General features: G+C 37.3%; 1 protein-coding gene across 12 annotated transcripts in view; it reads left to right on the forward strand.

Moving 5' to 3' along the window:
- RGS22 (regulator of G protein signaling 22) overlaps window positions 1–27,485 on the forward strand; it is a 142,086-nt gene that overhangs the window by 12,881 nt on the left and 101,720 nt on the right. For 11 of the 12 annotated variants that reach the window (XM_053208421.1, XM_027064133.2, XM_027064132.2 and 8 more), the window contains 2 exons: window positions 4,471–4,533; window positions 19,095–19,316. In XM_053208421.1, the coding sequence (XP_053064396.1) occupies window positions 4,471–4,533; window positions 19,095–19,316 (285 nt within the window). Of the gene's footprint in view, window positions 1–4,470; window positions 4,534–17,143; window positions 17,568–19,094; window positions 19,317–27,485 lie in introns of those variants that run through there. The other variant, XM_027064140.2, reaches the window with a different exon arrangement.

Consider the following 27,485-nt stretch of genomic DNA (forward strand, 5'->3'; position numbering starts at 1 on the left):
ATAAGAGTTAAAAATTTTTAGACAATTTTTGTAACCATTTAAAATTGCAAGAGTTGAGATTAACATTTAATAGTTCTTTTTTTCATGACAAACACAAAGTTAATATTTCTTAGGATAAAGAAATAGATTTAGAAATCAATAAAATGTGGGGTGCCTAGGTGGCTCAGTCATTTATGCATCTGACTTCAGCTCAGGTCATGATCTCACAGGTTTGTGAGTTCAAGCCCCAAGTCAGGCTCTGTGTTAACAACTCAGAGCCTGGAGCCTGCTTCGGATTCTGTGCCTCCTTCTCTCTCTGCCCCTCCCCTGCTTTCACTCTCTCTTTCTCTCAAAAATAAATAAAAATAAAAATAAAAAGAAACAAATCAATAAAATGTTTCATATCAAATATTTCAAAGTAATGATGAAAGTCTGTGTTGCAGGATATGCATACGTTTTTTGACTGATCACCTTATATCTAGCTTGGATACTACTACAGGCATACATCAGTTACCAGTGGACAGAAATATCTGATATATGTGAAGGCAGAGATTTGGAGCTGTCATCTGTAGCCTTCCAGGATCTCCCTTCCCCCTTTCCTCCAAGCTGTCAGCACCTTTGTCTTGTGCTGTTTTCTTGGACATCTAAAACAAACTCTTCTGGGAGCTCCATGGGACAGTGTATGCTCTGCACATAGCTAATAAATCTATGTCCAGGGGCTTGAGCAACTCGTTGGCTTTGCTCAGTGTCTTACAGAGGAGCAGTGGGTGTGGAATGTGACTCATAAATCACTTTATCCAGGGGAGGAAGATGGACATGAGGAGTACCAAACAAGGTTGCTCACAACCTTGAGTCACCATCCTGGGAGCCCCAGCCATCCTTGGCTATGCCTGGTTGCTTTGAAGGCTGAAGAGGTCCACTTTCATTTGACCCATTGAACTCCATTGTCTTCCCCTAGTGAGAAGCTCTGGTCTAGTGATTGGCTTGTTTGGAAAGGAGAAAAGAAAGATCATGTGTAATTTAGGAAGAAACAATAAAAATAGGTGTATCCTGATGGCTGTAATTTTTGAAATACGGTCTGTCTTATTCACTGACTGATGATAGCATTCCTAATCTAAGGTGTGTCAGTATAGGATTCAGCATTGGATATTAGATGAATAGCTTTGGTGTAATGTGTGAATGGTTTGAAATGAAGTTGGAAACATGGATTATTTTTCTACTTCTGCCATTAGCTAACCGTGATCACTTTTACTGTGTTTTGATTTCCACGTTGCTTTGCTCATGCATTTCTCTCTGTGCTTCGCATTGTTGCTTCTCATTTATGTATTTCTAATTATAGAATTGAAGTTACTTCAAATGCCATTTTCTCCACTTGAGTCTCTTCTAATTGCTCCTACCAGATAATATCTCCTTCTTTTGAGAGGAAACATTTAATACTATAATTTTCTTTTGGCATGTATCATATTCTTTGGTGGACTATGGTTTATGTCTATGTATATCTTACTTCATCTTCCTTGTTTACAAGGTCTTCTTTGTATATCTTGCCTGTTTTAGAGTGGTGAACTAATTGTAGTTTATCTGATTTGAGGGCTCAGCAAAATAAATTCTTAAGCAAAAAATTTTTTGTCTACCATAATTAGCCAGCACATATAAACTATTTTGCTTAACCCTCTTTCAGGAAGAAATTTGAGAAGTCTGGACTAAAAACGGAAAAGCTGACTTCACTTTCACAGATGGCACACCTGTAATACATGAAAAAACAGGTTTCAAGTGTGTATTCAATTCTGAAAAAATGTTCCTACCTTCCATTGCATCATTCAGCAGAGAATCTGTGCTGCAAAGTTTGCAGTCAGGTTCATGGAATGATGTAATGGAGGAATTGATTGTAACTCAGTTTTCTTCTTGATTGTGCCATTAATAACCATCACCAGTTTATTGGTTATTTGGAATATATTAATCCCAAGCATGGCGACTTAGTTCATTTTAATACAGCCATGCGACTAGATTGTGGAAACTTACAAAGAGTAAGTTTCTTTAGATCAAGGCCTTTTTTAAATGAAGCGTTTTGAGAATAAAGTGTTTATGAAGATCCTTAATAAATAAGGATAGATAAATAATACGTAAAGGGTTTCATAAAGATCCTGATTGGCTCACTGATATGACAAATTATCTGAACATGTTGGACTAGAAGCTTCAGTGGGAAGATACGCTCATTTATTTAGAGACGTGCGGGCCTTCCCATTGAAGTGCAGCAGGAGAGCTGAGTCGGCACTTGGAGGCCATGCTTATGTGCCTTGCAGAACTTCCCTGGTAGCAGCAGAAGTGCTGATATTTCATATGGGGAGAAAGCAAGATACAGCTTCAGAAAAGAAATACAGATTTTGATGTTTGTGAATACTTGGAGTTTCTATGGTTGGAAATGCAAACCTGAGGATGTGACTGAACGCCAGAGAAATGCCCTATCAGTGTGGTTCAGTTTCAGGGCACCTGAGGTTGCTGGAAGCAAACTGTTCACCAGGTAGGGCAGTGCTACTTGATGAGGGTTTGTCGACCAGAGCTGCCTGAAACTCTCATCAGTCCTTGTTGAGATGAGTTCAAAAGTCGAGAGGAAACATGTAAAAACTTTATGGTATGTTGACAGAGTCTGTTTGTATCTACTGAATTTAGTAATAAACCATTGGGCTTTTGTATTCGTATCTTTTATTTCATTTTCTAGTAATTCATTCTTATTGTATTTTATAGGTTATTTGTCTGAAACTTAGGGAACACACAAAACAAAACAGTTACTTCATCATAGATAGTTTGGAACTATTGAGTTACAATCTCTGAGAAGGGTGAGGCAACTGGAAATGAATATATGAGTCTGAGAATTATCTAGAAATTTATGGCCATGTGACTGGCCATATTCTAGCAATATTTAGGTGCACCTGACTCTGTGAAATGCACATTCTGTTTGATAGGTAAAATTTAAAAATAAGGTGCTATTTTAGAAAAATTAGTAAGGGACAGTACTCCCTTACTGTTATTAATTAAAATACTCATGCTTCCCATCTGAGGATTTTTGATCATGAGCCCAGTAGTACAAAATTTGGCCACCCTTACTGTGGGACAGTGCCCTCCATCTAGGAGATCCTAAAAATATTTATTAAATTCAGTTGGTTTCTCTTAAGACTTAGCAGAAAGTAGATAGTTCACTAAATAAAGTCCAGAAAATTAAAGTAACTTTGAAAGGTAAAATTTGAAAGCTTATTAGCTGTATATCACCTCTACCAGCCTTGCTCTGCTTTGTTAAATCTTCGCCAGTCAGAACCTTGAGAATATATTATTGAGGTACCACTATGAACGTAGATGGTTTATGAGATTCTAAGTGTGTTGTCGTTTTAATCAGTTGAGATTTTTAGTAAGCTAAATCCTTAGTTTTAAAGTTCAGATTTTTAGTACGTTCCTTGATGTAAATCCTGTAAGTGGTTATTTATAACTCTATACTAATTGTACTACAAATACTTAGAGAAATTACCCTGCAAAATCTATTTTCCAAGTCAATATGCTAGAGTATCTTCCTTACACTGCAACACTACACTTCAACAAATTTTAAAAATTGGCCAACATAAGAAGAAAATAATCAGCCATATGGAAATAATAGCATTGTGTCATATTGTCAACTTTCATGTTAGATTTGCAAAGTGGAAATATAATTATGAATAACAAAATAAACACATGTACTGTATAGCAGAGTATGCCATGATATGCTTTTGACACAATGGAAACAATTGCTAATAAAATAAGGTGTTTTATTTGGAAGAGAAAATTTGTTCTTGGCAGGGGCTTTCCAATTTTGCCAGTTTTAAAAGTGGCTATGTTGGTGGGTGAGATAGTTATGGAAAAAATATATACAATCTTTATGCTTAGAACACATGCATTGTCAAAAAGTTTCTTCATGCAAATTACTAACTGTCAGATTACTAAAGCTGTCTCATTCTGGGGAGGAGGCAGTAGAATATTTTCTTTACTTAGTTTATCACTTCCATTAGGCAATTTAAGAAATTTACATTCTGAATTTCATTTTAACTTCAAACACGGTTCTGTCTTTATTGATTCTGCCATTATTGTAATAAAATATATTTAATATAATAATATAAATAAATATCATATACATAAGTGTATAAAAATACGTCTGTAGGAAATTTACCTTGTGTTGAGTTTTGTACTATATTTCATTTAAGTGCTGTGCTATATTTTTCATGTGTTCTGTTTTCCAGCTAGGCATACTGACAAAATCTTTTAAGAGTGTGCTCCATTCTGTTTTCTTCTTTCTTTCCTCCAGAGATTGTAGCACTGTGTTCTATTTATAGTGAGCACTTGCTGTTGACAGACTGAAAAAGATCTGAGGATCTACATTATAATCTTTTGATAAGCAGAATTAGAGAATAATATTGGCAAGTTTTAAAACATCTCAGTATAAGCATAATATTGTGTTTTATATTTTTTCAGGAAGATTCTTTGGCAACAGATGATTTCCTTGTGGACTACTTTAATGAATTCCTAAGCCTTCCAGTGAGTATATTCTTATGTTCTATGGAATATATTATCAAAGAAAAATATTGTAATCACTGGATTATTTTATAAGGTAGCTTTATGAAGGATAATCTCTTTCAGAATTATTAATGAAAAGTAAAGTTTGTATCTTTTTATGGAGTTAATCATTTGGGTTTGAATCGTATTTGGAAATTACTGAAGAAAGCTGCATCAGTTGTACAACAATAAGAGTGAATGAATGAATGAATGAATGAATGAATGAATAAGAAAGCTGGAATTTTTAAAACAATTTTTAAATGTGTATTCATTTTTGAGAGACAGAGAGAGACAGATCATGAGCTGGGGAGGGGCAGAGAGAGAGGGAGACATAGAATCTGAAGCAGGCTTCAGGCTCTGATCTGTCAGCACAGAGCCTGATGTGGGGCTCGAATTCACAGACTGTGAGAACATGACCTGAGCTAAAGTCGGATGCTTAACCAACTGAGCCACACAGGCACCCTGAAAGCTGGAATTTTTCTAGCCATTAAAAGTATTTTGTACAAAAAATAATAATAAAAATACTAAATGTGGATAAACTAGAAAAGAAGTATTCTGTACAAAATCTGATGCTATTGTATTTGGCACTGTTTCAGGCTTTGAACAGAGGTGATAAAGACAAAATATCAAAAAAAAAACTGTATTTCTTGACTCTAGGCAATTATTGTCATCCTTTTGTACAGATATTAAAGTGGAATTTGTGTCTACGTTAACTAGAATTTTATATTAATAGTAAATAAGACATAGGTGGATGCCAAATAATAGAATTTTAGTCTTTCAGAGTATTGACTGATATACTTAAGTATCAAGGGGGTTGGGGAAAGTGAGATGGGAATGCATAGAAACACTTACAGTGCTTGGCAAATAAAGTTAATCAGGAATTTCAAATAAAAGAAAGATAAGAAAGGGTTTTCATTATTATACAAATGCAAAAACTTTTTTCATTAACATATTTACCAGGGAAATTTTGGAATATAAAAATGTCACAAGTAATTTTAGAGGGTGTGGGCCATAATATGTTACTTTTAATTAAAATTTTAAAACTTATTTTAAATTTAAATTTTAGTGCGATTTTGGCTTCAGGAGTGGAATTCAGTGATTCTTCACTTACCTACAACACCCAGTGCTCGTCACAACAAGCGCCCTCCTTAGTACCAGATCCCGTCTAGTCCATCTCCCACCCACCTCCCTCCGACAAACCATAGTTTGTTCTTTATCATTAAGAGTCTCTTGCGGTTTATTTCCCTCTCTTCTCCCCTCTCCCTTCCACATATTCATCTATTTTGTTTCTTAAATTCCACATATGTATGAAATCATATGATATTTGTCTTTCTCTGATTGACTTACTTTGCTTAGCATAATACATTTTAGCTCCATCCACATCATTTTAAATGGCAAGATTACATTCTTTTTTTGATGGCTGAGTAATATTCCATTGTGTGTGTGTGTGTGTGTGTGTGTGTGTGTGTGTGTGTGTGTGTGTGTACTTATATATTTGTATGTCATATCTTCTTTATCCATTCATCAGTCAATGGACATTTGGGCTCTCTCCAGAGTTTGGCTATTGTTGATAATGCTGCTATAAACATTGGGTACACGTACTCCTTCAAATCTGTATTTTTGTATCCTTTGGGTAAATACTTAGTAGTGCAATTGCTGGGTCTTAGGGTAGTTCTGTTTTTAGTTTCTTGAACCTCCAGAGTGGCTGCACACATTTGCCTTTGCACCAACAGTGCAGAAGGATTCCCCTTTCTCTGCATCATCGCCAACACCTGTTGTTTCTGGTGTTGTTAATTTTAGCCATCCTGACAGGTGTGAGATGGTATCTCATTGTGGTTTTTATTCATATTTCCCTGATAATGAGTGATTTTGAGCATCTTTTTATGTGTCTGTTAGCTATCTGGATGTATTCTTTCAAAAAGTATCTATTCATGTCTTCTGCCCATTTCTTAATTGGATTTTTTGGTGTTGAGTTTGATAAGTTCTTTATAGATTTTGGATACTAACCCTTTATCAGATATATTGTCTGCGAGTATCTTCTCCCATTCTGTAGGCTGCCTTTTTGTTTTGTTGATTATTGTTTTTTGTTTTTCGTTTTTTGCTGTGCAGAAGCTTTTTATCTTGATGAGGTCCCAAGAGTTCATGTTTCCTTTTGTTTCCCTTGCCTTTGACAATGTGTCTAATAAGAAGTTGCTCCAGCCAAGGTCAAAGATGTTGTTCTCCTCTAGGATTTTTATGGTTTCCTGTCTTGCATTTAGGTCTTTCATTCATTTTGAATTTACTTTTGTGTATGGTGTAAGAAAGTGGTCCAGTTTCATTCTTCTGCATGTCACTGTCCAGTTTTCCCATTTTCCTTTGTTGAAGAGACTGTCTTTTTCCATTGGATGTTCTTTTCTGCTTTGTTGAAGGTAAGTTTAGCATATAGTTGTGGGTCCATTTCTGGGTTTTCTATTCTATTCCACCGAACTATGTGTCTCTTTTTGTGCCAGTACCATACTGTCTTGATGACTACAGCTTTGTAATATAGCTTGAAATCTGGAATCATGATGTCTCTAATTTTGTTTTTCTTTTTCAGAATAGCTTTCGCTATTCAGGCCTTTTTGGTTCCATACAAATTTTAGGATTGTTTGTTCTAGCTCTATGAAAAATGTTGGTGTATTTTGATAGGGATTGCATTAAATGTGCAGATTGTTTTGGGTAGTATAGACATTTTAACAATGTTCTTCTAATCCACGAGTGTGGAATGCTTTTCCATTTCTTTGTGTCCTCTTCAATTTCTTTAATAAGTGTTCTATAGTTTTCAGAGTGTAGATCTTTTATCACTTTGGTTAGGTTTATTCCTAGGTATCTTATTGTTTTTAGTGCAATTGCAAATAGGATTGATTCCTTGATTTCTCTTTCTGCTGCTTTATTTGTGGTGTATAGAAGTGCAACAGATTTCTGCATGTTGATTTTGTATCTGGCGACTTTGCTGATTTCATGTATTCTAGAAATTTTTTGGTGGGGTCTTTTGGGTTTTCTACATAGAGTATCATGTTGTCTGCAAATAGTGAAAATTTGACTTCCTCCTTGCCACTTTGGGTGCCTTTTCTTTCTTTTTGTTGTCTGATTGCCGAGGCTAAGACTTTGAGTACTCTGTTAAATAGTAATGGTGAGAGTGGGAGTGGGCCATGATATGTTGAATCTCTTAAAGCCTAGCCACTGAAGATGTCTTTTGAAGAGACAGTACTAGATGCACCCTCTTGCCTAGATTAGTTTTTGCATGTATGTATGTATCTATGCATGCATGTTTGTTGTTTTGTCTTATTTTCCTTTTTCCAAAAGAATTTGTGGTCTCTCCCCCATTTGGCACAGCCAGGCCTCTGGATCCATTATGGGGGTTAGGCTGAGACACCAGTTACCTCTCGCTTTCCAGCAACAGGCCCGAGTGATGGTACAGGATACCTCATGGGTTCTTGTTTGGTCTGATTTTCTTTTTCTCTTTCTTTCTTTTTTTTTAAATATTCATTTATTTGAGAGAGAGAGAGACAGACAGACAGAGTGTGAGCAGGGGAGGGGCAGAGAGAGAGGGAGACACAGAATCTGAAGCAGGCTCCGGGCTCTGAGCTGGCAGCAGAACCTGACATGAGACTGAAACTCATGAACTGCAAGATCATGATCTGAGCTGAAGTCGGACACTTAACAAACTGAGCCACTCAGGTGCCCCTCTTTTTTTATTTTTAAAGTTTATTTCTTTTGAGGTAGTGTGTCCCTGTGTGCGTGAGTGGGGGAAGGGCAGAGCGAGAGAGGGGGAGAGAGAATCCCAAGCAGGCTCCACGCTGTCAGCACAGAGGATGCAGGGCTCAAACTCATGAACTGTGAGATCATGACCTGAGCTGAAATCAAGAGCCCAACGCTTAACCAACTGAGCCAGCCAGGTGCCCCTGGTCTGATTTTGCAACTTTTTCATCATCTGGTTGTGTATTATAAAAAACCCAGCAGCATCACAAAATTGTCAGAATTTTGCTCTTCTTGAGTATATTGTCTTTCCTCTAGGCTCTGCATTCTCCATTTTTCCTCTAATTTTTGTGACATTTTAAAAAGAAAAATGTCTATATTGGGTCTGATTTCAATTTCTCAAGATTTACATGTCATCATCTCAAGTTTTGTGATTATCTTGACTTTTACTTGCTCTAGAACATAAATTCCCCTACCTTTCTTTTTTTTTTTAATCTATTTTAAATTATAGAAGTGATATAACAATACTATTAGAGAAAATTTATCTTAAATGTAAGAAAAATTGAGCCATAGTCCTGCCATCCAGTCAGAATTGATGTTACCATTTTTGTGTGTTTTGTGTGTTTCAGGCTTCAGGTGAGATGGCAGAGTGTCTCTGTGGTCATGTGTTCGTCCCACCCAAGCAGACTCCTGCAGTTTGACCCTTTCAAATATCCCATGTGGCTGAGCTCGGCCACTTCTCTCCTGTTTTCTGTCTCTCCAAATCCTTCTCTTTTACATTCTCTCATTCTGTGTCCCCCCCACCCTATGAAAATCTCTCTCATTCCTTTGCAGCTACATATGGTACAATGTAATCTACCTATTAACTACCCATGCTTCACGCCACAAGATAGGAGAAGGAGAAATATGGTAATAGGTTTCCAAAAAGAATTTGGGGACATGGAGGAGAAAGAATGATGAATTCTCAAACCAAATTCCAGGCAAAATTCTAGAACAGCTTCGTAATGTTTGGTTTATTAGCACTTAGCTAAGAGTTAGAAGCCAGCATGGGTTTATTGAGAATAAATGTGTCAAACTGAGCTCTCTTTTTTTGGAGCATTATGGACTGGCATTTTAGGGAGCCATAAATTTAATGTATTATAGTTTCAGTAAAGCATAATCATAGCAATAAAGTAATAATAATAATACAGATAAATGGAACCATGTTACTTCCTGCCCTCAAAGCCCTCAAAGGTGGCTTCTTATTACACTAAGAATAAAATCCAGAATCCTGTATGATCTGGCTCTTGCCATCTCTTGGTCTTTATTTCCTGTGCCTCTTCCTCTTATTAATTCTTTTCCGGCTTAGCTGGCCCTCTTCATGTTTCTCCACCATGAATATGCCAAGCATACTCAGGGCCCTTTAGGCTGGAGTGCTCTTTCCTGAGATGCTTGTTTCACCTTCTCCCTAATTTAAGTCACCTCTACTCAGGAAACCATCCCTCCCACGCCTATCTAAAATAATACACCCAACACATGCTCCACTTATACGGCTTTGTCTCTCCAAAGCTCATATCATTACCTGTGAAGTTAGTTTTCAAATATTTGAACACGTTCTCTAACTGTAGCCAGTAGGGGTTGACACTTAATAGCCTACAGATTTAAGTCCACATTCCTTAGTATGGAGTTCAAGACCTTTTGCAATGTGGCCTGAATCTAACCTTTCTAGTTTTACCTCCCGCTTCATTCAGCTTGTGTCATCCTGCACAATCTTTCCTGCCTCCCCTGAGCCACCCCCACCCACCTTGACCACACATATTCTTCCTGTGTCCATGCCCCAGTGTAATGATTAGTAATGGAAGTGAGGCAGATATTACCCCTGTGATCTTAGAAACATTCTTTTGTTACTTAATACCTTGATCTCTTTCTCTGTGAAAACAGTGTAAGTATCCTATAAGGTTGTTATGAAACAAGGTAATGTATGTTAAGTGCTTGGCACAGAATTAGTGCTTCTCTTTCTTTTTCCTTCACTAACTAGACCAACTCATCTTCTGATCCTGAAACATGAGGGGCAGTCACTCCTTAATTAGATTAGTAGGTCATTGTCAGTCTGGAGAGTAAACTTCTGTGCCACACAAATATGTCATTGGCTTTGACTTTCCAAATTATTTTTATCAGGGTCTTGGATGAAACGTTGCAAGTGAACTAGTGTTTTTCCAGCTTAAGGTCACTCAGCTAGTTAAGTGACAAGGTCCACCCAGGTCCACACGACTCAAAAACTTGTCCTACTATGCTGTAAGAACTATAGAACTGGCAGTGGAGGAACAGAATCTGGTCTTATTTTTATTGTGGTAATCTGAAATGGTCTGAAACAAAGCTGATGTATTTTTAGGGGGCATTAACAGAGGTATAGTTAAAATCAAGAAAAATATTAGTCTGGAGCATAGAAGGCACTCAATAAATGTTTTGCTTTGTCTTTTTTTAAAATCGTATTGACTTGTCAGACTACATTTGGAATATTGTGTTCCATTCTTGGTGCCACAGGTTAGGAGTTGCTCTGCCAAACCAGACTTGGGGAGATTCAGCCAATGAACACTCTGGAAACCATGTCAGATGAGGAAGGGTTGAAAGAAGTGTGGGTGTTGAACCTGGCTGGGGAATGGGTAGAAGGGTTGGAGTGGGCCAGCTTTTTTCCAAGTATTTCAAGATCTGATTGAGGAAGAGGGGTTAACTTGTTCTGTGAAGCTGGCGGGCACAACCAAGGCCAGCATTTATGAGGAAGTTGATTTTCAATCACCAGAAGAAAGACATTTAAAGTTTGTTTTCTAACAGTAGAACAGAACAATAGGGATGACATTATTCACAGGAGTAAATTTCCTGTGATTGGAGATATTTGGATACAGGTTAGGAAATCATTTTGGGGAATATTTTATGGTGGTATATATGGTAGGTGGGAGATTAGACTTTCCCAGCTAAAGAAAATTTGATTAATCTTCTCTGTTTATTTTTATCTCAGGAGCTACATTATAAATTTCCTGGGGCCAAGGATAGGTCCCTTTCTTCTGTATCTCCAAAAGCTTCTTGAGGATGATTCTGTTTTTTTTTTTTATTTATACATCTTCCATGTAAGATAATTTTTAAATAAACAAATAAACTTTCTAATCTTCTTTTGCCTCACCTCCTCTACCATTTCCTCCTCCACCAAAAAACCACAATAATCTAAGCCTGAGATAGACAGTGTAGATATGTATTATAATATTCTCAATCCAAAAGTCCCTCCCTTAAGTCATCTAGATTTCTGAGACTTCTCAGTCTTCTTCCACATCTGTAGTGACATGCCCAAGGTCCCAGATTGGATTGTGGCAGAAATGGGCCTAGGAATCAGGCTTTCTGGCTCCTACCCTCCTTCTTTCCATTACCCCATAACACCCATGGGACACATTGTAAGATCCAGAAATTGATGGCTGGTAGCCTGCCTCCATGTTATTTTGATGAGGGGAATCCAGGACAGTTGCTGCTATTATAAATGATTATGGCACTTTCCAAATCCTAGCTTTCATAACTTCATTCCCTTTGTTCTGTTGCCAGGTTCAAATTCAGATATTGTTTTCATTTGGTGTCTGGGAGGTTGTCTTTTTTTTTTTTTTCTGTCAACTCTTTACGGACAAGTGTTTGCTTATTAAGTTTTCTTCTGTGCTATAGTGTGAAAACATTTTTTTTCCCCTTTTGGTTTTGTTTTGTGTGTTTTATGCTCAGTGACTGTTGTGGGATTGGGTAGATGAGCCCACATACAGATTTAGGTTGGTCCTCTGTGGGTGGTTTAGAATGTTTGTGACATTTATGGTCTGCAGAAGCCGAAGGGGTGGCCTGTTCCATACCCTCCTTGCAAGGATAGGTATGTCATGTGTTTGCCAGACCGTGCTTGGAATTTTACCATAACTTCTTTTTGGGGACTGATTCTCCACACGTTTTTCTTTAATCTGTAAACTATTATAATTTCTTGCAGCTTTATGAAGGATTTATATGTTGGATAGATTGTTGGGTAAGGAGAAAGAGAAAGAAAGAGAGTATGGATTTGGGGAATGAGTGGCATAAAGGGGGATGCAGGGCTTGGGTCTTCCGCTGCCAAAAGTTAAATACTTTTAACTTTTTGAGATTGATTTTTGAAGGTGTTGATAGAGTGTAGGTAGTACTGCCTAGTTCAGCGTTTATACCTCTGGGTGTTTTGATAAGCCTTGTAGCTCACACATAAAGCACTCACATTACCAAATGTTAATTCATTTTATTAACTAAGGATATTTCTATGTATTTTATGTGGCACATGATTCCTTCCGTCCCATTGGTGAATATGTCCAGCAAATAGTTTATGGTGAAACATCTAAAATGACAGTAAAACTTAGATTAAAAGAAGTCATTGGTAACTGACTTGTTATAGTCAAGTAGTCACATGTTTTTCATTCGCTGACTAGGATGCATGTTTAAAATACAGCTTTGGAACTCAATTAGGAGAGACAGAGTTGGAGCAGAGATGAACATGTATTAAATTAACCTAGTCATTAGTTTTTAATTTAAATACTGTTCAGCTAAATAATTTGGCACCCAGTAAGTTTCAGTGGTGCTCCGCTGGCAGTTTAAGCACATCACTAATTATTCACAGGCTTTTCCCCCCCTCCTCTTCTCAAAGAAATGTGGAGCCAGCAATTTATTGTGGTAAAAATATTTTTGTGCACTTGCTTTTTCTGTGGAAATATTTTTCGCACATGGATGACTGGTACTACAAAGTTAGCTTTCACCGCCTTCAGGTCAGTTCGTTTTAGAACATTTGGAAAACGATACCCTTGAAATAAGAAAATTAAGCAAGGGAAAGAGCAGTCTGCAGCAGCTTGCGGAGGATTGGGTTTGAGGCTCAAACTGAAGATTTTTCCTGTCATATGATTAAAAGTTGAGAGTTCTCTAAATCAGCCTACTCAGCTTTTTCTGGAGAGAGACTTCCTACCTCGTTCGTTTCTCTCTCCCCCACCTCACATGTCTTTTACTGTCACATACTAAACCAACTGTGGGAGTTTTGTGGATAGGCTGAGAAATAGTGAAAACAAAGGACTTGATGTGTGAGAGAGATTTCTTAAAAATGTTTGTTTATTTTTGAGAGAGAGAGAGAGTGCATGCAAGGGGGGCAGGGGTAGAGAGAGGGGGTGGACAGAGGATTTGAAGTGGTCTCTGAGCTGTCAGCAGCGAGCAGCCCCAATGTGGGGCTTGAACTCACAAACCCTGAGATCATGACCTGAGCAATGTTGGACACGCAACCGACTGAGCCGCCCAGGTGCCCAAGATTTATATATATATGTATTTTAAAGCAGACAACAGGACTTTGCATAATAAAAAGCAGGGTTCTTTCTTCTGCGTACAGAACCTAGGTGGTCATCCCCTCCACTTATGTGAATACACGGGAAAGTCTACATGAAGTAGCGGACAGAAGGTGGGTGTTAAAGTTTGTCTTGATCTGGATTCTGTCTCTTCCCAGCTGAAAACTCTTTACTGGCTCCCCATCACCCTAAAGCAGCGTAAATCTGAACATGCATCGGAATCACCTGAGGGCTTGTTAACACGGAATACCAGGCCTCACTCTCTGAGTTTCTCATTATAGGGAGGGGCCTGATAATTGCATTTCTAGCAGGTTCCAAGGTGATTCTGATGTTGCTGGTCCAGGCACCACACTCTGAGAACCACACACTCTAGAGAGTGAGTTGGGAGTTATGCACATAATAGAAAGTCTTTGATGAACCATCCTCTGCCTTTCTCTCCAGGCTTGTATCCTGTTAATTCCCTCTTGACTAGTAAGCTTCAGCAATGTCCAGCTGCTTTCAGTTCATCAATATACATGTGTTATTACTCAAAATGAATTACTCGTGCTCTGCAGAGAGAGTGAGGGTGATTTAAAGAGTGAGGATGGTTTTGTCTGTTTTACTAATCCATAAACACACACATACGCATCCATGAGCATCTTGATAAGGGTAGGAGCCAGAAGATGAGAATCTGCTGTTCCCTCAATGGTCTCTTCCTGCTCGCCTTTCCTAGAGTAGTGAACTGATCATGCTGAGAGGGATTCTAGTGTTAAACATGCATATCTCTGTATAACATGAGTTTTAAACACAAGCCCACCATTTCATCTGGCTCCTAACTGAAGAATCAGTAACCCATTTCAATTCCAGAGGAAACACTGTGATCAGCTTCTTGAGAAGTAGGACGACTTTATACCTTATGGGTGTTCTCAAGGATTTCAAGGGATAATTTTGACTAAATATGACTTCACCTTGTATGCCAACTGTAGGGCTCATTGTCTTGTAGGATGAGTCTTTACTGTCTCTTTGTATTTACATCCTTTGTTCTTTGTTGGATCAGCATACTCTGAAGCCATATCTGTGTCTCCCTTTTATTTGGGGCTTTGTGGAGAGTACTCTGGACTGGCTCACTCAATGTGGCAATACAAAATCTATCATGATAGCTTATTTAATAAGTGTTCAATGAAACTTATTGAATAAATGAGTAAAATAACAAAGGAACAGTGGAATTGGATGATCTTATTAGAAAGAAGAAGATACAGACTTTCTTTTTTGTGAGAGACAATTGTGGATCAATGGAGTATCAAAGAAGCAAGGCACCTTGGGATTGTTTAATTAAAACCCCTTTTATGATAAATCCTAGAAAAGCAAAGTGATTTTACCCAACATTTCTTTCATTTAATCATTCTGCTTATCCTTTTCTGGATAGATTTCTAGGTTAGCCAAATCCCTTTTAAAGTACAATAACTAGATAAAAAAAAAAAAGAAACTCTAGTATTAACTACCATGGTCTCTCTGTGGACAGATTTCCCCTTTAGCATTTGCATGTTACACTAATTTAAATTATTTCAGCATTTTGTTGACTCTTCTTCATAAAAAAAAAATGAATGACCATGTATTGTTCCTGCAAAGGCAAGTGTTTTATTCAGTTTGTATCCTCTTTGCTCGGGATAATAATTGGCCCTTGGGCATTCAAAAGTTTGGTCGTTGTTGAAATAAGTGAACTGGGGGAAGCTTTGAATCAGTTATTTGCCCCTTTTATAATCTTAGAACCACAGTGCTATTAAGGATCTTCAGAGATCCATTGGAAATCATGGCTTTTAAAATAAGAAAGCACTTATATCCCCTTGGCATAGACTCTATCACATTTTAATTCCACTGAGATAAATTCTTTTTAAAAAATTTTTATTGATTGATTGATTGATTTGAGGGAGTAGGGAGGAGCAGAGAGAGGGGGACAAGGCATCTGAAGCCAGCTCTGTGCTGACAGCAGAGAGCCCGATGTAGGGCTCAAACTTATGAACTGTGAGATCATGACCTGAGTCGAAGTCAGACACTCAACTGACTGAGCCACCCAGGTGCCTCCCCCACTGAGATAAATTCTTAAATTTAAAAATTCTAAATATTTTAACATCTTATGTAGCTAAATTTCATGTCATTTAATCATGGACACAATTACAGCTTAGCTTCTGTTGTCTTGTCTTTTTTTTTTTTTTTTTTGTAAAGTACTTCTTTTTGTCCAGTTTCTCTCCTCACTTTCATGTACTTATGTCGTTCAGCTTTCCTTCCTCAGGGTGGATAGACTCTGCCTCTTCCCTACTCCACTTGCTTCAGAATTCAAGTATTTCGTGCATATGAGTAGCAGAACTGAGTCACACGTGTAACTTGAACCACACGGGAGTCTGGGTGATACAGTTTTTAGTTGTCCAGATTCTGCATTTCAGGGGGTTGGAACAGATCCTCAGCGAGCTAATCCACAGCATCTACTGACGCCTACTGAAATTATGTGTCAGCTCAGTGTTTAAAGCAGTCTGTAGTCATGAACCCAGAGTTCTGCAGTGCACTCACTAGGGGATGTGCTGGAAATCCATGAAGAGATCACTTGTTTCAGCCGTAGTTTTGCTTTGTGAGTTGAAAATGAAAGTAATTGCTGACTACCTGCCTTCCACCCTGCCCTAGCCCCTGTGTGTGCTGGGGACAGTAACCCATGCAAGCGAGTTATTGCCACCCTGACCCTGGCTCTGATGACGGTAGCTCCGAGATAACTGCCAGTCTCCCGAGAGCCTGGGGATGGCTCTGCTTGTGGGATGTGAGCATTCTACCTCACCAACTCAAGAGCCAGCAAACAAAACTCCAGACTGCTACCAGGAGAATCTTCCTAAAACACAAATCATAGTTACTTCCCAATTTAGGATTTTCCCATCCCATCCTATTTCAAGGATCAAGATAAGCTTATGCTTCTTAAAATGGCATGCAAAGCCTTCCATGATTTGGTCCTATCTACCTCATCTACCTCAAGTCTTTCCTCTGTTCCTTAAACAATTTCAACTATGAGCTATTCTAGTTATATTCTAACTGCATGGAACTGCTGAAAATTACCCACATGTACCATGCTGCTTCATGCTTGTGTGTCTTTACTGATAAAACACCTTGGTTTGAATCCCTGATCCACTATGTTTATAGGGTTATTGCTTAGCACAGGGCCTGGCCTAGAGAAGGTGGTTAGTACATGCTAGTTTTATCAGTATGTGAGGCAATAAAATCGTAAAGAAGGGGAAATGTGCTGTCTTTGGGACCAGATAGACTTTTTCGATAGCCCCGATTTAGCACTTCATTGCTCTGAATCCATAGTCCATCACATAACTATCTTGAGTGTCCACTTTCAATAAAGAATGATCTCAGGAATGTGGAAAGATAGTGCATTTGAAGTGTCTGTCACATGCTTGCACGTGGTAGATGGCCAGTTAACGGTAGTTCTTGTCTCTTCCGTTATTTATATCAACTGTAACTTAACTCCTTTCTACTGAGTAACATTGGCTAGTGAGGGTCTCAGAATGTCATAGTCCCTCTAAATTTTTTTTTACTGGGTCATTATTTTTCTAACTTGAGTAGCAGGAAATGTCTTATTTGTTCATAGAACTAACTAACTGGCATTCTTGGCTTTGGATTATCACAGCTTTGTGTCCCTCTGTCCACCAGGTGTGAGGGTAGGAGGCAGAAAAAAGAAAGGAAAACAAATAAAGGCCGAACTTGCTCTCTTGTTCCATGGATACTCAGAACTAGAAGAAATCTTTTCCAGATGGTCTTTTGCAGTATACTGTACTGTTTCCCCAACCCCAGCTAATATCTTATGTCCATTCTCTACCAAGCTTAATTCAGTTGCTTTCTCCTACCAAATGAATCTTGTCTTTGATATCAGCAGACTCATTTATCTGTTTAGTCTAGTGATAGTATAATTCAGAGATCGTATTTGACATTCAGGTAAGTGATGCCTGTTTGAATCTCATGTTTGAAAGACACATGCAGTTAAATATATTTATTGAAGAAACCTTGTACACAATTTACTGGCACTTGTCATTACTTGTCCATTGCCCTATACATGTAATTTTTGAGGGGAAATCTTAGCCCTGAGGCCTTTTGGCCAGTAGACTGACTTTCGTATTGAATTCTATTGTCCATGAACTTTAAATTCCTTAGAAGGGGAGATGATCAGACTTTAGAGATGTGACGTTATCTGACACTAAAAAAAATATGTATGTATTGGGGTGCCTGGGTGGCTCAGTCAGGAAAGTGTCTGACTTTGACTCGTCATGATTTCATGGTTTGTGGGTTTGAGCCCCACATCAGGCTCTGTGCTGGCAGCTCGGAGCCTGGAGCCTGATTCACATTCTGTGTCTCCCTCTGTCTCTGCCCCTCCCTGATATGCTCTGTCTCTCAAAAATGAATAAATGTAAAAAAATAATTAAAAAAATATGTATATATACGTACATATATATGGATATTTTTACATATGTATGTATATATTTCTAACTCCAATATTATGACATCCTACCATTTATTAAATTTTAACTATGGTATATCTAGCAATCTCTTAGTAAAATTTGGAAGAATTGATGTTCTCCCTAGGACATTTACTAATCCAAGGGGAAGGCCTAGATGTCTTCTACCACCTGGATAGACATTTATAAATTAATATACATGAGTAAATAGTTCACTAAAGGTATCCTAAAATAAGTTAATATTCTGAAAAAGGAAACTTGATTCCAGATTTGGAGGGCAAAATGGGAAAAGAGCCAATCCACTATTTATTTGTTATGGAGATGGAGATGCCAAACATGTTTAATTATTTACTCAAAGTTACAGAGCTACTTAATGCAAATTGGCATTCAAACTCACTGTTTGAATATTGTTGTATATTAACTGACTGACTTTAAATAAAACTTGGCAATATTTAGTAATTACTGTGAAAAGCTCAGAAATGTTAGTCTCTCTTTCTCTTTCTCTCTTTTTTTCCACAGTGAGAGGAATGGTGTTGAAATAGTTTTAAATGAAGAACACATTGTACTTAATTTTATCCTTTTGGGCAAGGCATTGTACTTTAGCTTTCATGGCTCCTGGGGATGAAAGAGATAACGCAAGTGTTTTTTCTTCTTCCTTTACTCATTCTTCCCTAGTAACCCACCCGCTCCTAAGAGAATAGCATTGCTTCATAGAGACCAGGTGTGTATTTCTTTCCAGTTCCAAAGAAACACAGAGATACTGCAAAGGGAATTTCTGCCACAGTACATCCTTATTTCATGGCGTAAGTACATTGGAAAGGAAGGATTCAGTGGGTTCCCTTATCTGTAGTCAAGGGATTTCTTAGCTCCTAAAAGAGAAGAGGTAATGATTAAGTACACAAAACTTTATGTATGTATATATGCATATATGTAAGTGTCAAGTCTTCTTTGAGACAGTGAGTTTCTGTTATACAAATTAAGACCTTATTTCCCCAAATCTGTCTTACAGACCTTTTCAGAGGCAATTAGATTTAATGCGGATTATGGAGTTTTTGAAGTAGTTAACAATGCTCCACAACTTCTGGAAAAGCAACTGAAAAAAATTCTACAAAACCAGCAACCTCGAAATCCCATCTATGATGTTGTAAGGAAAGGAAAGAATGATATTAAACCTGTTCAAATGAATGCCCCCTATGAAAATGAGACCATTAATGTCAACTACAATATTATGGTAAGAAAGTATACTTGATAAATATACTAGGTAACTAAAGCGTTAGGTAAAATTAACATGAGGTTCCTTGGGCTTGCCTTTCTGAAATGTAACTATATTTATTAAATTTTATTGTACTTATACATAGAATTTGTTAGTTGTTGTATCATCTTTTTCATATCAAATGGCCAATTTAATCTAGCAGTTTTGTTGATATTTGATTTTTAATATGAGAAGATTCACATAACTTGCTTTCAATACTTAGGATATAAGGCTAATTTGGGGGAAGGAGAAATATGTATATCCCTTATAGTCTAGATGCACTCTAGAGAATGCGAGTACACAGTAAATTTATCTCCTTTGGGTTCTATCCTAACAAGCAGTTGGGAATTATGATTTCTGACCCTCAAGTTAGGCTATGTGACTCTGACCTCCCTGGCATTAAATTCTACTCTCAGTTTCTGGATTTTGTCTCCTTAACATGAGGTAAAAACAAAACAAAACACACACACAAAAACCCAAAAACCGGGGTTCTAACATTGGTTCTTTAACTTACTGGTTCTGTGTTCTTGAACAAATCATTTTGATGAGCCTTATTTTCATCACCTGTCAGATGATACCATCACCACTTACTACTTAGGTTTGTTGTATGGTTCAGCTGAAAATAAAATGAATGTTTAACATTTTCTATGATTTGAAGTGTCTGATGGAACTAGACTAAAATATGTTCAACCCTTAAAACATAGCTCTTCTCCAGCCTGACACTTGTTCAATGCTTCTTTTACTGAATTCCAATATATTTCATCTTTGTTTACTTTCATCAAATTAAATGCATTAATAGTAATACTAATAGCATTTAAAATACTTTTATAAATACTAAAAAAAGCTATGTCATAACATTGTTTTGAAGTTTAAACAAGGAAATCTATTCTGATCTATAAAGCACCATATCAATTATTACAATATTCATTCATGATAAAAAGTCTCAACAATCTAGGTTTAGAGGGAACATACCTAAGCATAAGAAAAGCCATATGTGAAAAACCCACAGCTAACATCATCCTCCATGGGGAACAAGTGAGAGCTTTTCCTCTAAAATCAGGAACAGGACAAGGATGTCCACTCTCACCACTTTTATTCAACATCGTACTAGAAGTCCTAGCCACAGCAATCAGACAAGACAAAGAAATAAAGGGCATTTGGATTGGTAAGGAAGAAGTAACATATTTCACTATCTACAGATGACATGATACTATATATAGAAAATCTTAAAGAATTCACCAAAAAACTACTAGAACTGATAAATGAATTCAGTAAAGTTACAGGGTACAAAATTAATATACATAAATCTGTTGCATTTCATGCAAACTCATTCCTAATAAAAACTCATTAAAAAATAAATTACTTAAACTATTAAAGGCTACCCAAAATCAATAGTAAACACTGTAACCATTTCCACTAGATCATAAGAAAAGAAAAAGAATATATCTTCCTTGCAATTCAAAATTATTTTAGACTTCTGGTCCATTGGAGTTGGCGACCTGCAAGAGCAGTTTTGGTACCAGGTGATGGCAGAGGCCAGGCTGGAGTGGTTGAAGGAAAGCTGTGAGAAAGTGTGACAATGCCTATTACTTGAGGAGTTTTCAAGTGTTGTAAGAAAAAAGAAAAAAAAGTGTTGTAAGAAAAAAGAAAAAATTTTTGTTGCACAAAAAATTTTGCAATCAAATAAGACACATCTTTACAGCTTTTGACAGGCACTATTATGGATATTTAACTTCAGAAGATGTCAAGAAAGCATTTAGTCAGGTGGCTCCCAAGTTATCAGCAAGGACTGTTATGCAGGTATTCAGGGCTACTTCAGTGAACAAATCAAAGCACACTTGGTGGAGGGTCCAAAACATCACTACGAGTAGGGAGATAAAACAACCAGAGTCACAACAACAGAGAGCAAGTAACACACTCAAAAAACACCTCCTGAAGGGCCAGGCCCTAGACAGAGTATGACTCCTCTTTAATATAATAGTGCTCACAGGTGCAGGACACATAACAAGCTTTTAAAACATGTGAGGGACAAAAAACTAGCCAAAATGACGAAATGGAAGAATTCTCCTAAAAAGAAATTCCAGGAAGAAATGACAGCTAAAAAATTGATCAAAACAGATATAAACTGTGTAACTGAACAAGAATTTAGAATAATAGTCATAAGATTAATCGCTGGGCTTGAAAAAAGCATAGAAGACAGCAGAGAATCTATTGTTACAGAGATCAAGGAACTAAAAAATAGTCATGATGAATTAAAAAAATGTTGTAAATGAGGTGTAAAATAAACTAGAGGCAGTGACAGCTGGACTGAAGAGGCAGAGGGGAGAATAAGTGAAAAAAGATAAAATTATGGAAAAAGATGAAGCCGAGAAAAAAGATAAAATTCTGGACCATGAGGGGAGAATTAGAGACCTAAGTGATTAAATGAAATGGAATAATATCTGTATCATAGGAGTTCCGGAAGAAGAAGAAGAGAGAGAAAGGGGTGGAAGTTGTACTTGAACAAATCATAGCTGAGAACTTCCCCAATCTGGGAAAGGAAACAGACATTGAAATCCAGGAGGCACAGAGAAGTCCCTTCAGATGTAACTTGAATTGATCTTCTGCATGACATATAGTAAAACTGGCAAAATACAAAGATAAAGAGAGAATTCTGAAAGCAGCTAGGGACAAATGGATCTTAACCTACAAGAGTAGACACATAAGGGTAGTAGCAAACCTATCTACTGAAGCTTGGCAGGCCAGAAAGGAGTGGCAGGAAATTTTCAATGTGCTGAATAGGAAAAATATGCAGCCAAGAATCCTTAATCCAGCAAGCCTGCCATTCAGAATAGAAGGAGAGATAAGGGTTTTCCCAGACAAACAAAAACTGAAGGAATTCATCACCGCTAAACCAGCCCTACAAGGGATCCTAAGGGGGATTCTGTGAGTGGAATGTTGCAAAGGACCACAAAGGACCAGAGACATCACTGCAAACATGAAGCCTACAGATAACACAATGACTAAATCTATATCTTTCAATAATAACACTGAATGTAAATGGACTAAATGCTCCAACCAAAAGACAGAGGGTATCAGAATGGATAAAAAAACAAGACCCATCTATTTGCTGTCTGCAAGAGACCCATTTTAGACCCGGGGACACCTTCAGATTGAAAGTGAGGGGATGGAGAACCATCTATCATGTTACTAGAAGTCAAAAGAAAGCTGGAGTAGCCATACTTACATCAGACAAACTAGATTAAACTAAAGGTTGTAACAAGAGATGAAGAAGGGCATTATATCATAATTATAGGGTCTATCCATCAAGAAAAGCTAACAATTATAAATGTTTACGCACCGAATTTAAAAGCACCCAAATATATAAAACAATCACAAACATAGGCAATCTTATTGGTAAGAATGTGGTAATTGCAGGAGACTTTAATACTCTACTTACAACAATGTATAGGTCATCCAGACAGAAAATCAATACAGAAACAAGGGCCCTGAATGATACACTGGACCAGATGGATTTGAGAGATACATTCAGAACTTTTCACCCTAAGGCAGCAGAATACAACATTCTTCTCAAGTGCACATGGGACATTCTCCAAGATAGATCACATACTGGGTCACAAAACAGCCCTCAATAAATATAAAAGAATTAAAACCATACCATGCACATTTTCAGATCACAATGCTATGAAACTTGAAATCAACCACAGGAAAAAGTTTGGAAAACCTCCAAATGCATGGAGATTAAAGAACATCCTACTAAAGAATGAATGGGTCAGCCAGGCAATTAAAGAAGAAATTAAAAAAATGTATGGAAACAAATGAAAATGGAAACACTGTAGTCCAAACCCTTTGGGATGTAGCAAAGGCCGTTCTCAGAGGAAAATACATTGCAATCCAGGCTGAGCTCAAAATAAGAAAAACCCCAAATACAAAATCCAACAGCACACCTAAAGGAACCAGCAGCAGAACAACAAAGAAACCCCAAGGCCAGTAGGAGAAGAGAATTAATAAAGATCAGAGCAGAAATAAACAATGTAGAATCTAAAAAAACCCAAAAAACAGTAGAACAGATCAATGAAACTAGGAGTTGGTTTTTGAAAAAATAAACAAAATTGATAAACCCTTAGCCAGGCTTCTCGAAAAGAACAGAGAGAAGACCCAAAGAGATAAAATCAAAAATGCAAATGGATTTATCACAACCAATCCCTCAGAGGTACAAGAAGTTATGAGAGTATACTATGAAAACTATGTCCAACAAACTGGACAACCTGGAAGAAATGGACAAATTCCTAGACACCCACACACTACCAAAACTCAAACAGAAAGAAATAGAAAGTTTGAACAGACCCATAACTACTGAAGAAATTGAATCAGTTATCAAAAATCTCCCAACATATAAGAGTCCCGGGCCAGATGGCTTCCCAGGGGAATTCTACTAGACATTTAAAGCATGTTTAATACCTATCCTTCTCCAGCTGTTCCAAAACATGGAAACAGAAGGGAAACTTCCAGACTCATTCTATGAAGCCAGAATTACCTTGATTCCCAAACCAGACAGAGACACCACAAAAATGGAGAATTACAGGCCAATATCCTGATGAACATGGATGTAAAAATTCTCAACAAGATAGTAGCAAATCGAATTCAACAGCATATAAAAAGAATTTTTCACCATGATCAATTGGGATTCATTCCTGGGTTGCAGGGCTGGTTCAACATTTGCAAATCAATCAGTGTGATCCATCACATCAGTAAAAGAAAGGATAAGAACCATATGATCCTATCAATAGATGCAGAAAAAGCATTTGACAAAATACAGCATCCTTTCTTCAAACCCTCAAGAAAATTGGGATAGAAGGAACATACCTAAACATCATAAAAGCCATATATGAAAAGTCCAAAGCTAATATCATCCTCAGTGTGCAAAAACTGAGAGCTTTTCCCCCTGAGATCAGGAACATGACAGAGATGTCCACTCTTCCCACTGTTGTTTAACATAGTATTGGAAGTCCTAACACCAGCAATCAGACAACAGAATGAAATAAAAAGCATCCAAATTGGCAAAGAAGAAGTCAAACTTTCACTTTTTGCAGATGACCTGATTGATACTCTACATAGAAAACCTGAGTACTCCACCAAAAGGCTGCTGCAACTGATACATGAATTCAGCAAAGTTGCAGGGGACAAAATCAATGTACAGAAATTGATTGCATTTCTATACGCCAATAATGAAGCAACAAAAAGAGAAATCAAGAAATTGATCCCTCTAACAATTGCACCAAGAACCATAAAATACCTAGTGATAAACCTAACCAAAGATATTAAAAATCTGTATGCTCAACTATAGAAAACTTATGAAGGAAATTGAAGAAGACACAAAGAAATGGAAAAACATTCCATGCTTGTGGATTGGAAGAGTAAATATTGTTAAAATGTCAATACTACCCAAAGCAATCTGCAGATTCAATGCAGTCCCAATCAAAATTGCACTGGCATTCTTCTCAAAGGTAGAACAAACAATCCTGAAGTTTGTATGGAACCACAAAAGATCCCGAATAGCCAAAGTAATATTGAAAAAGAAAACCAAACAGAATGCATCACAATCCCAGACTTTAGCCTCTACCTCAAACTGTAATCATCAAGACAGTATGGTATTGGCACAAAAGCAGACACAGACCAATGGAATAGAATAGAGAACCCAGAATTGGACCGACAAATGTATGGCCAACCAATCTTTGACAAAGCAGGAAAGAGTATCCAATGGAAAAAAGACAGTCTCTTTAGCAAATGGTGCTGGGAGAACTGGACAGCAACATGCAGAAGAATGAAACTAGACCACTTTCTTACACCATACACAAAAATAAACTCAAAATTGATGAAAGACCTAAATGTGAGACAGGAAAGCCTACAGGAGAAAGCAGGCAACAACCTCTTTGACCTCAGCTTCAGCAATTTCTTGCTTGACACATCTCCAAAGGCAAGGGAATTAAAAGCAAAAATGAACTATTGGGACCTCATCAAGGTAAAAAGCTTCTGCACTGCAAAGGAAACAATCAACAAAACTAAAGGGCAACCGACAGAATGGGAAAAGATATTTTCAAATGACATATCGGATAAAGGGTTAGTATCCAAAATCTATAAAGAACTTACCAAATTCAACACCCCAAAAACCAAGTAATCCAATGAAGAAATGGGCAGAAGACATGAATAGACACTTTTCCAAAGAAGACATCCAGATGGCCAACAGACACATGAAAGTGATGCTCAATGTCACTCATCATCAGAGAAATACAAATCAAAACCACACTGAGATACCACCTCACACCAGTCAGAGTGGCTAAAATTAACAACTCAGGAAACAAAGATGCTGGTGACGATGTGTTTTTGGTGGGAATGCAAACATGTGCAGCCACTCTGGAAAACAGTGTGGAGGTTCCTCAAAAAATTAAAAATAGAACTATCCTATGATCCAGCAATAGCACTACTAGGAATTTATCCAAAGGATACAGGAGTGCTGATTCATAGGGGCACATGTACCCCACTGTTTATAGCAGTGCTTTCAACAATAGCCAAATTATGGAAAGAGCCTAAATGTCCATCGACTAATAAATGGATAAAGAAGATGTGGTTTATATATACAATGGAATACTACTCGGCAATGAGAAAGAATGAAATCATGCTATTTACAGCAATATGGATGGAACTGGAAGGTATTTTGCTAAGTAAAATAAGTCAGCCAGAGAAAGACAGATATATGTTTTCACTCACATGTGGATCTTGAGAAACTTAACAGAAGACCATGGGGGAAGAGAAGGGGAAAAAGTAGTTACAAACAGAGAGGCAAACCACAAGAGACTCTTAAATATAGAGAACAAACTGAGGGTTGATGGGGGTATGGGGGAGAGGGGAAAATGGGTGATGGGCATTAAGGAGGGCACTTGTTGGGATGAGCACTGGGTGTTGTATGTAAGCAATGAACCACGGGAATCTACCCCAAAAACCAAGAGCATACTTTACACATTGTATGTTGGCCAATTTGCCAATAAATTATATTAAAAAATATTATTTTAGATTTCCTAGACAGAACTTCAGCACAATAAATATAAATAACTACTATCAATTTGCAAGAGTAATCTGAATTGTCCTTATTTGCAAATGAATAAATGGCTTAAATCGTTTTTAAACTGAAATATTACAATAAAATGAAATTTTTTTAAAATTTTTTAATGTTTATTTATTTTAGAGAGAGAAAGAGCACAAGCAGGTGAGGGGCAGAGAGAGGGAGACACGGAATCTGAAGCATGCTCCAGGCTCCGAGCTGTCAGCACAGAGCCCGATGTGGGGCTTGAATCTACAAACTGTGAGATCATACCTGAGCTGAAGTCAGAGGCTTAACTGACTGAGACACTCAGGCGCCCCAATCCAGGAAAATTTTTATGTAAACTAAGCATGTGAGCCATCTTCTCAAGAAGTCAAAGACTCCAGAATCTTTAAAATAATCAAAAAACAAACCTGGATACCAAAATCAAAATGTGTCACATGTTAGAAAATGACGTAAAGTTAAAAACCAATGATTTAGAAAAAAACTTTGCAAGTACGAGGAAATGTATTTTATTTAATTTCTTAATTAGCAATCTTATTCAAGAAAAAGACAAGTAATCCAATAGAATAACTGAAGTAATTCAACAAACTATTTACGAGAGGAATTAAAATGGAAAATGAGCAAATAAAAGGTGTTTCATCACACAGATTGTCAGAAATATGCAAATTGTAAGTACAATCATACCATTTTTTAAGACGTTAAATTGGCCTACACTTTTTTTTTTAAGTTTATTTATTTTGAGGGAGAGAGAGAGAGCGTGTGTGCATGTACAAGGAAGGGGCAGAGAGTGGGGAGAGAGAGAATCTCAAGCAGGCTCTGTGCTCACAAATGGTGAGATCATGATCTGAGCTGAAATCAAGAGTCAGACACTTAACTGACTGAACCACCCAGGCCTTCCAGCCTACGCTTTTAAAAAATAATAACATCTAGTTTATAGAATATTAATTGCTACAGTCTTTGGGAGTTAATCTGGCAAAATCAATTAAAATTAAAAGTACTATGACTTATGCTGGAAAAGCTGCGTAAGGATTTATCCCATAGAAGTA

The sequence above is a fragment of the Acinonyx jubatus genome, chromosome F2 (genome assembly GCF_027475565.1).
Source record: "Acinonyx jubatus isolate Ajub_Pintada_27869175 chromosome F2, VMU_Ajub_asm_v1.0, whole genome shotgun sequence".
In the NCBI taxonomy this organism is placed as follows: domain Eukaryota; kingdom Metazoa; phylum Chordata; class Mammalia; order Carnivora; family Felidae; genus Acinonyx; species Acinonyx jubatus.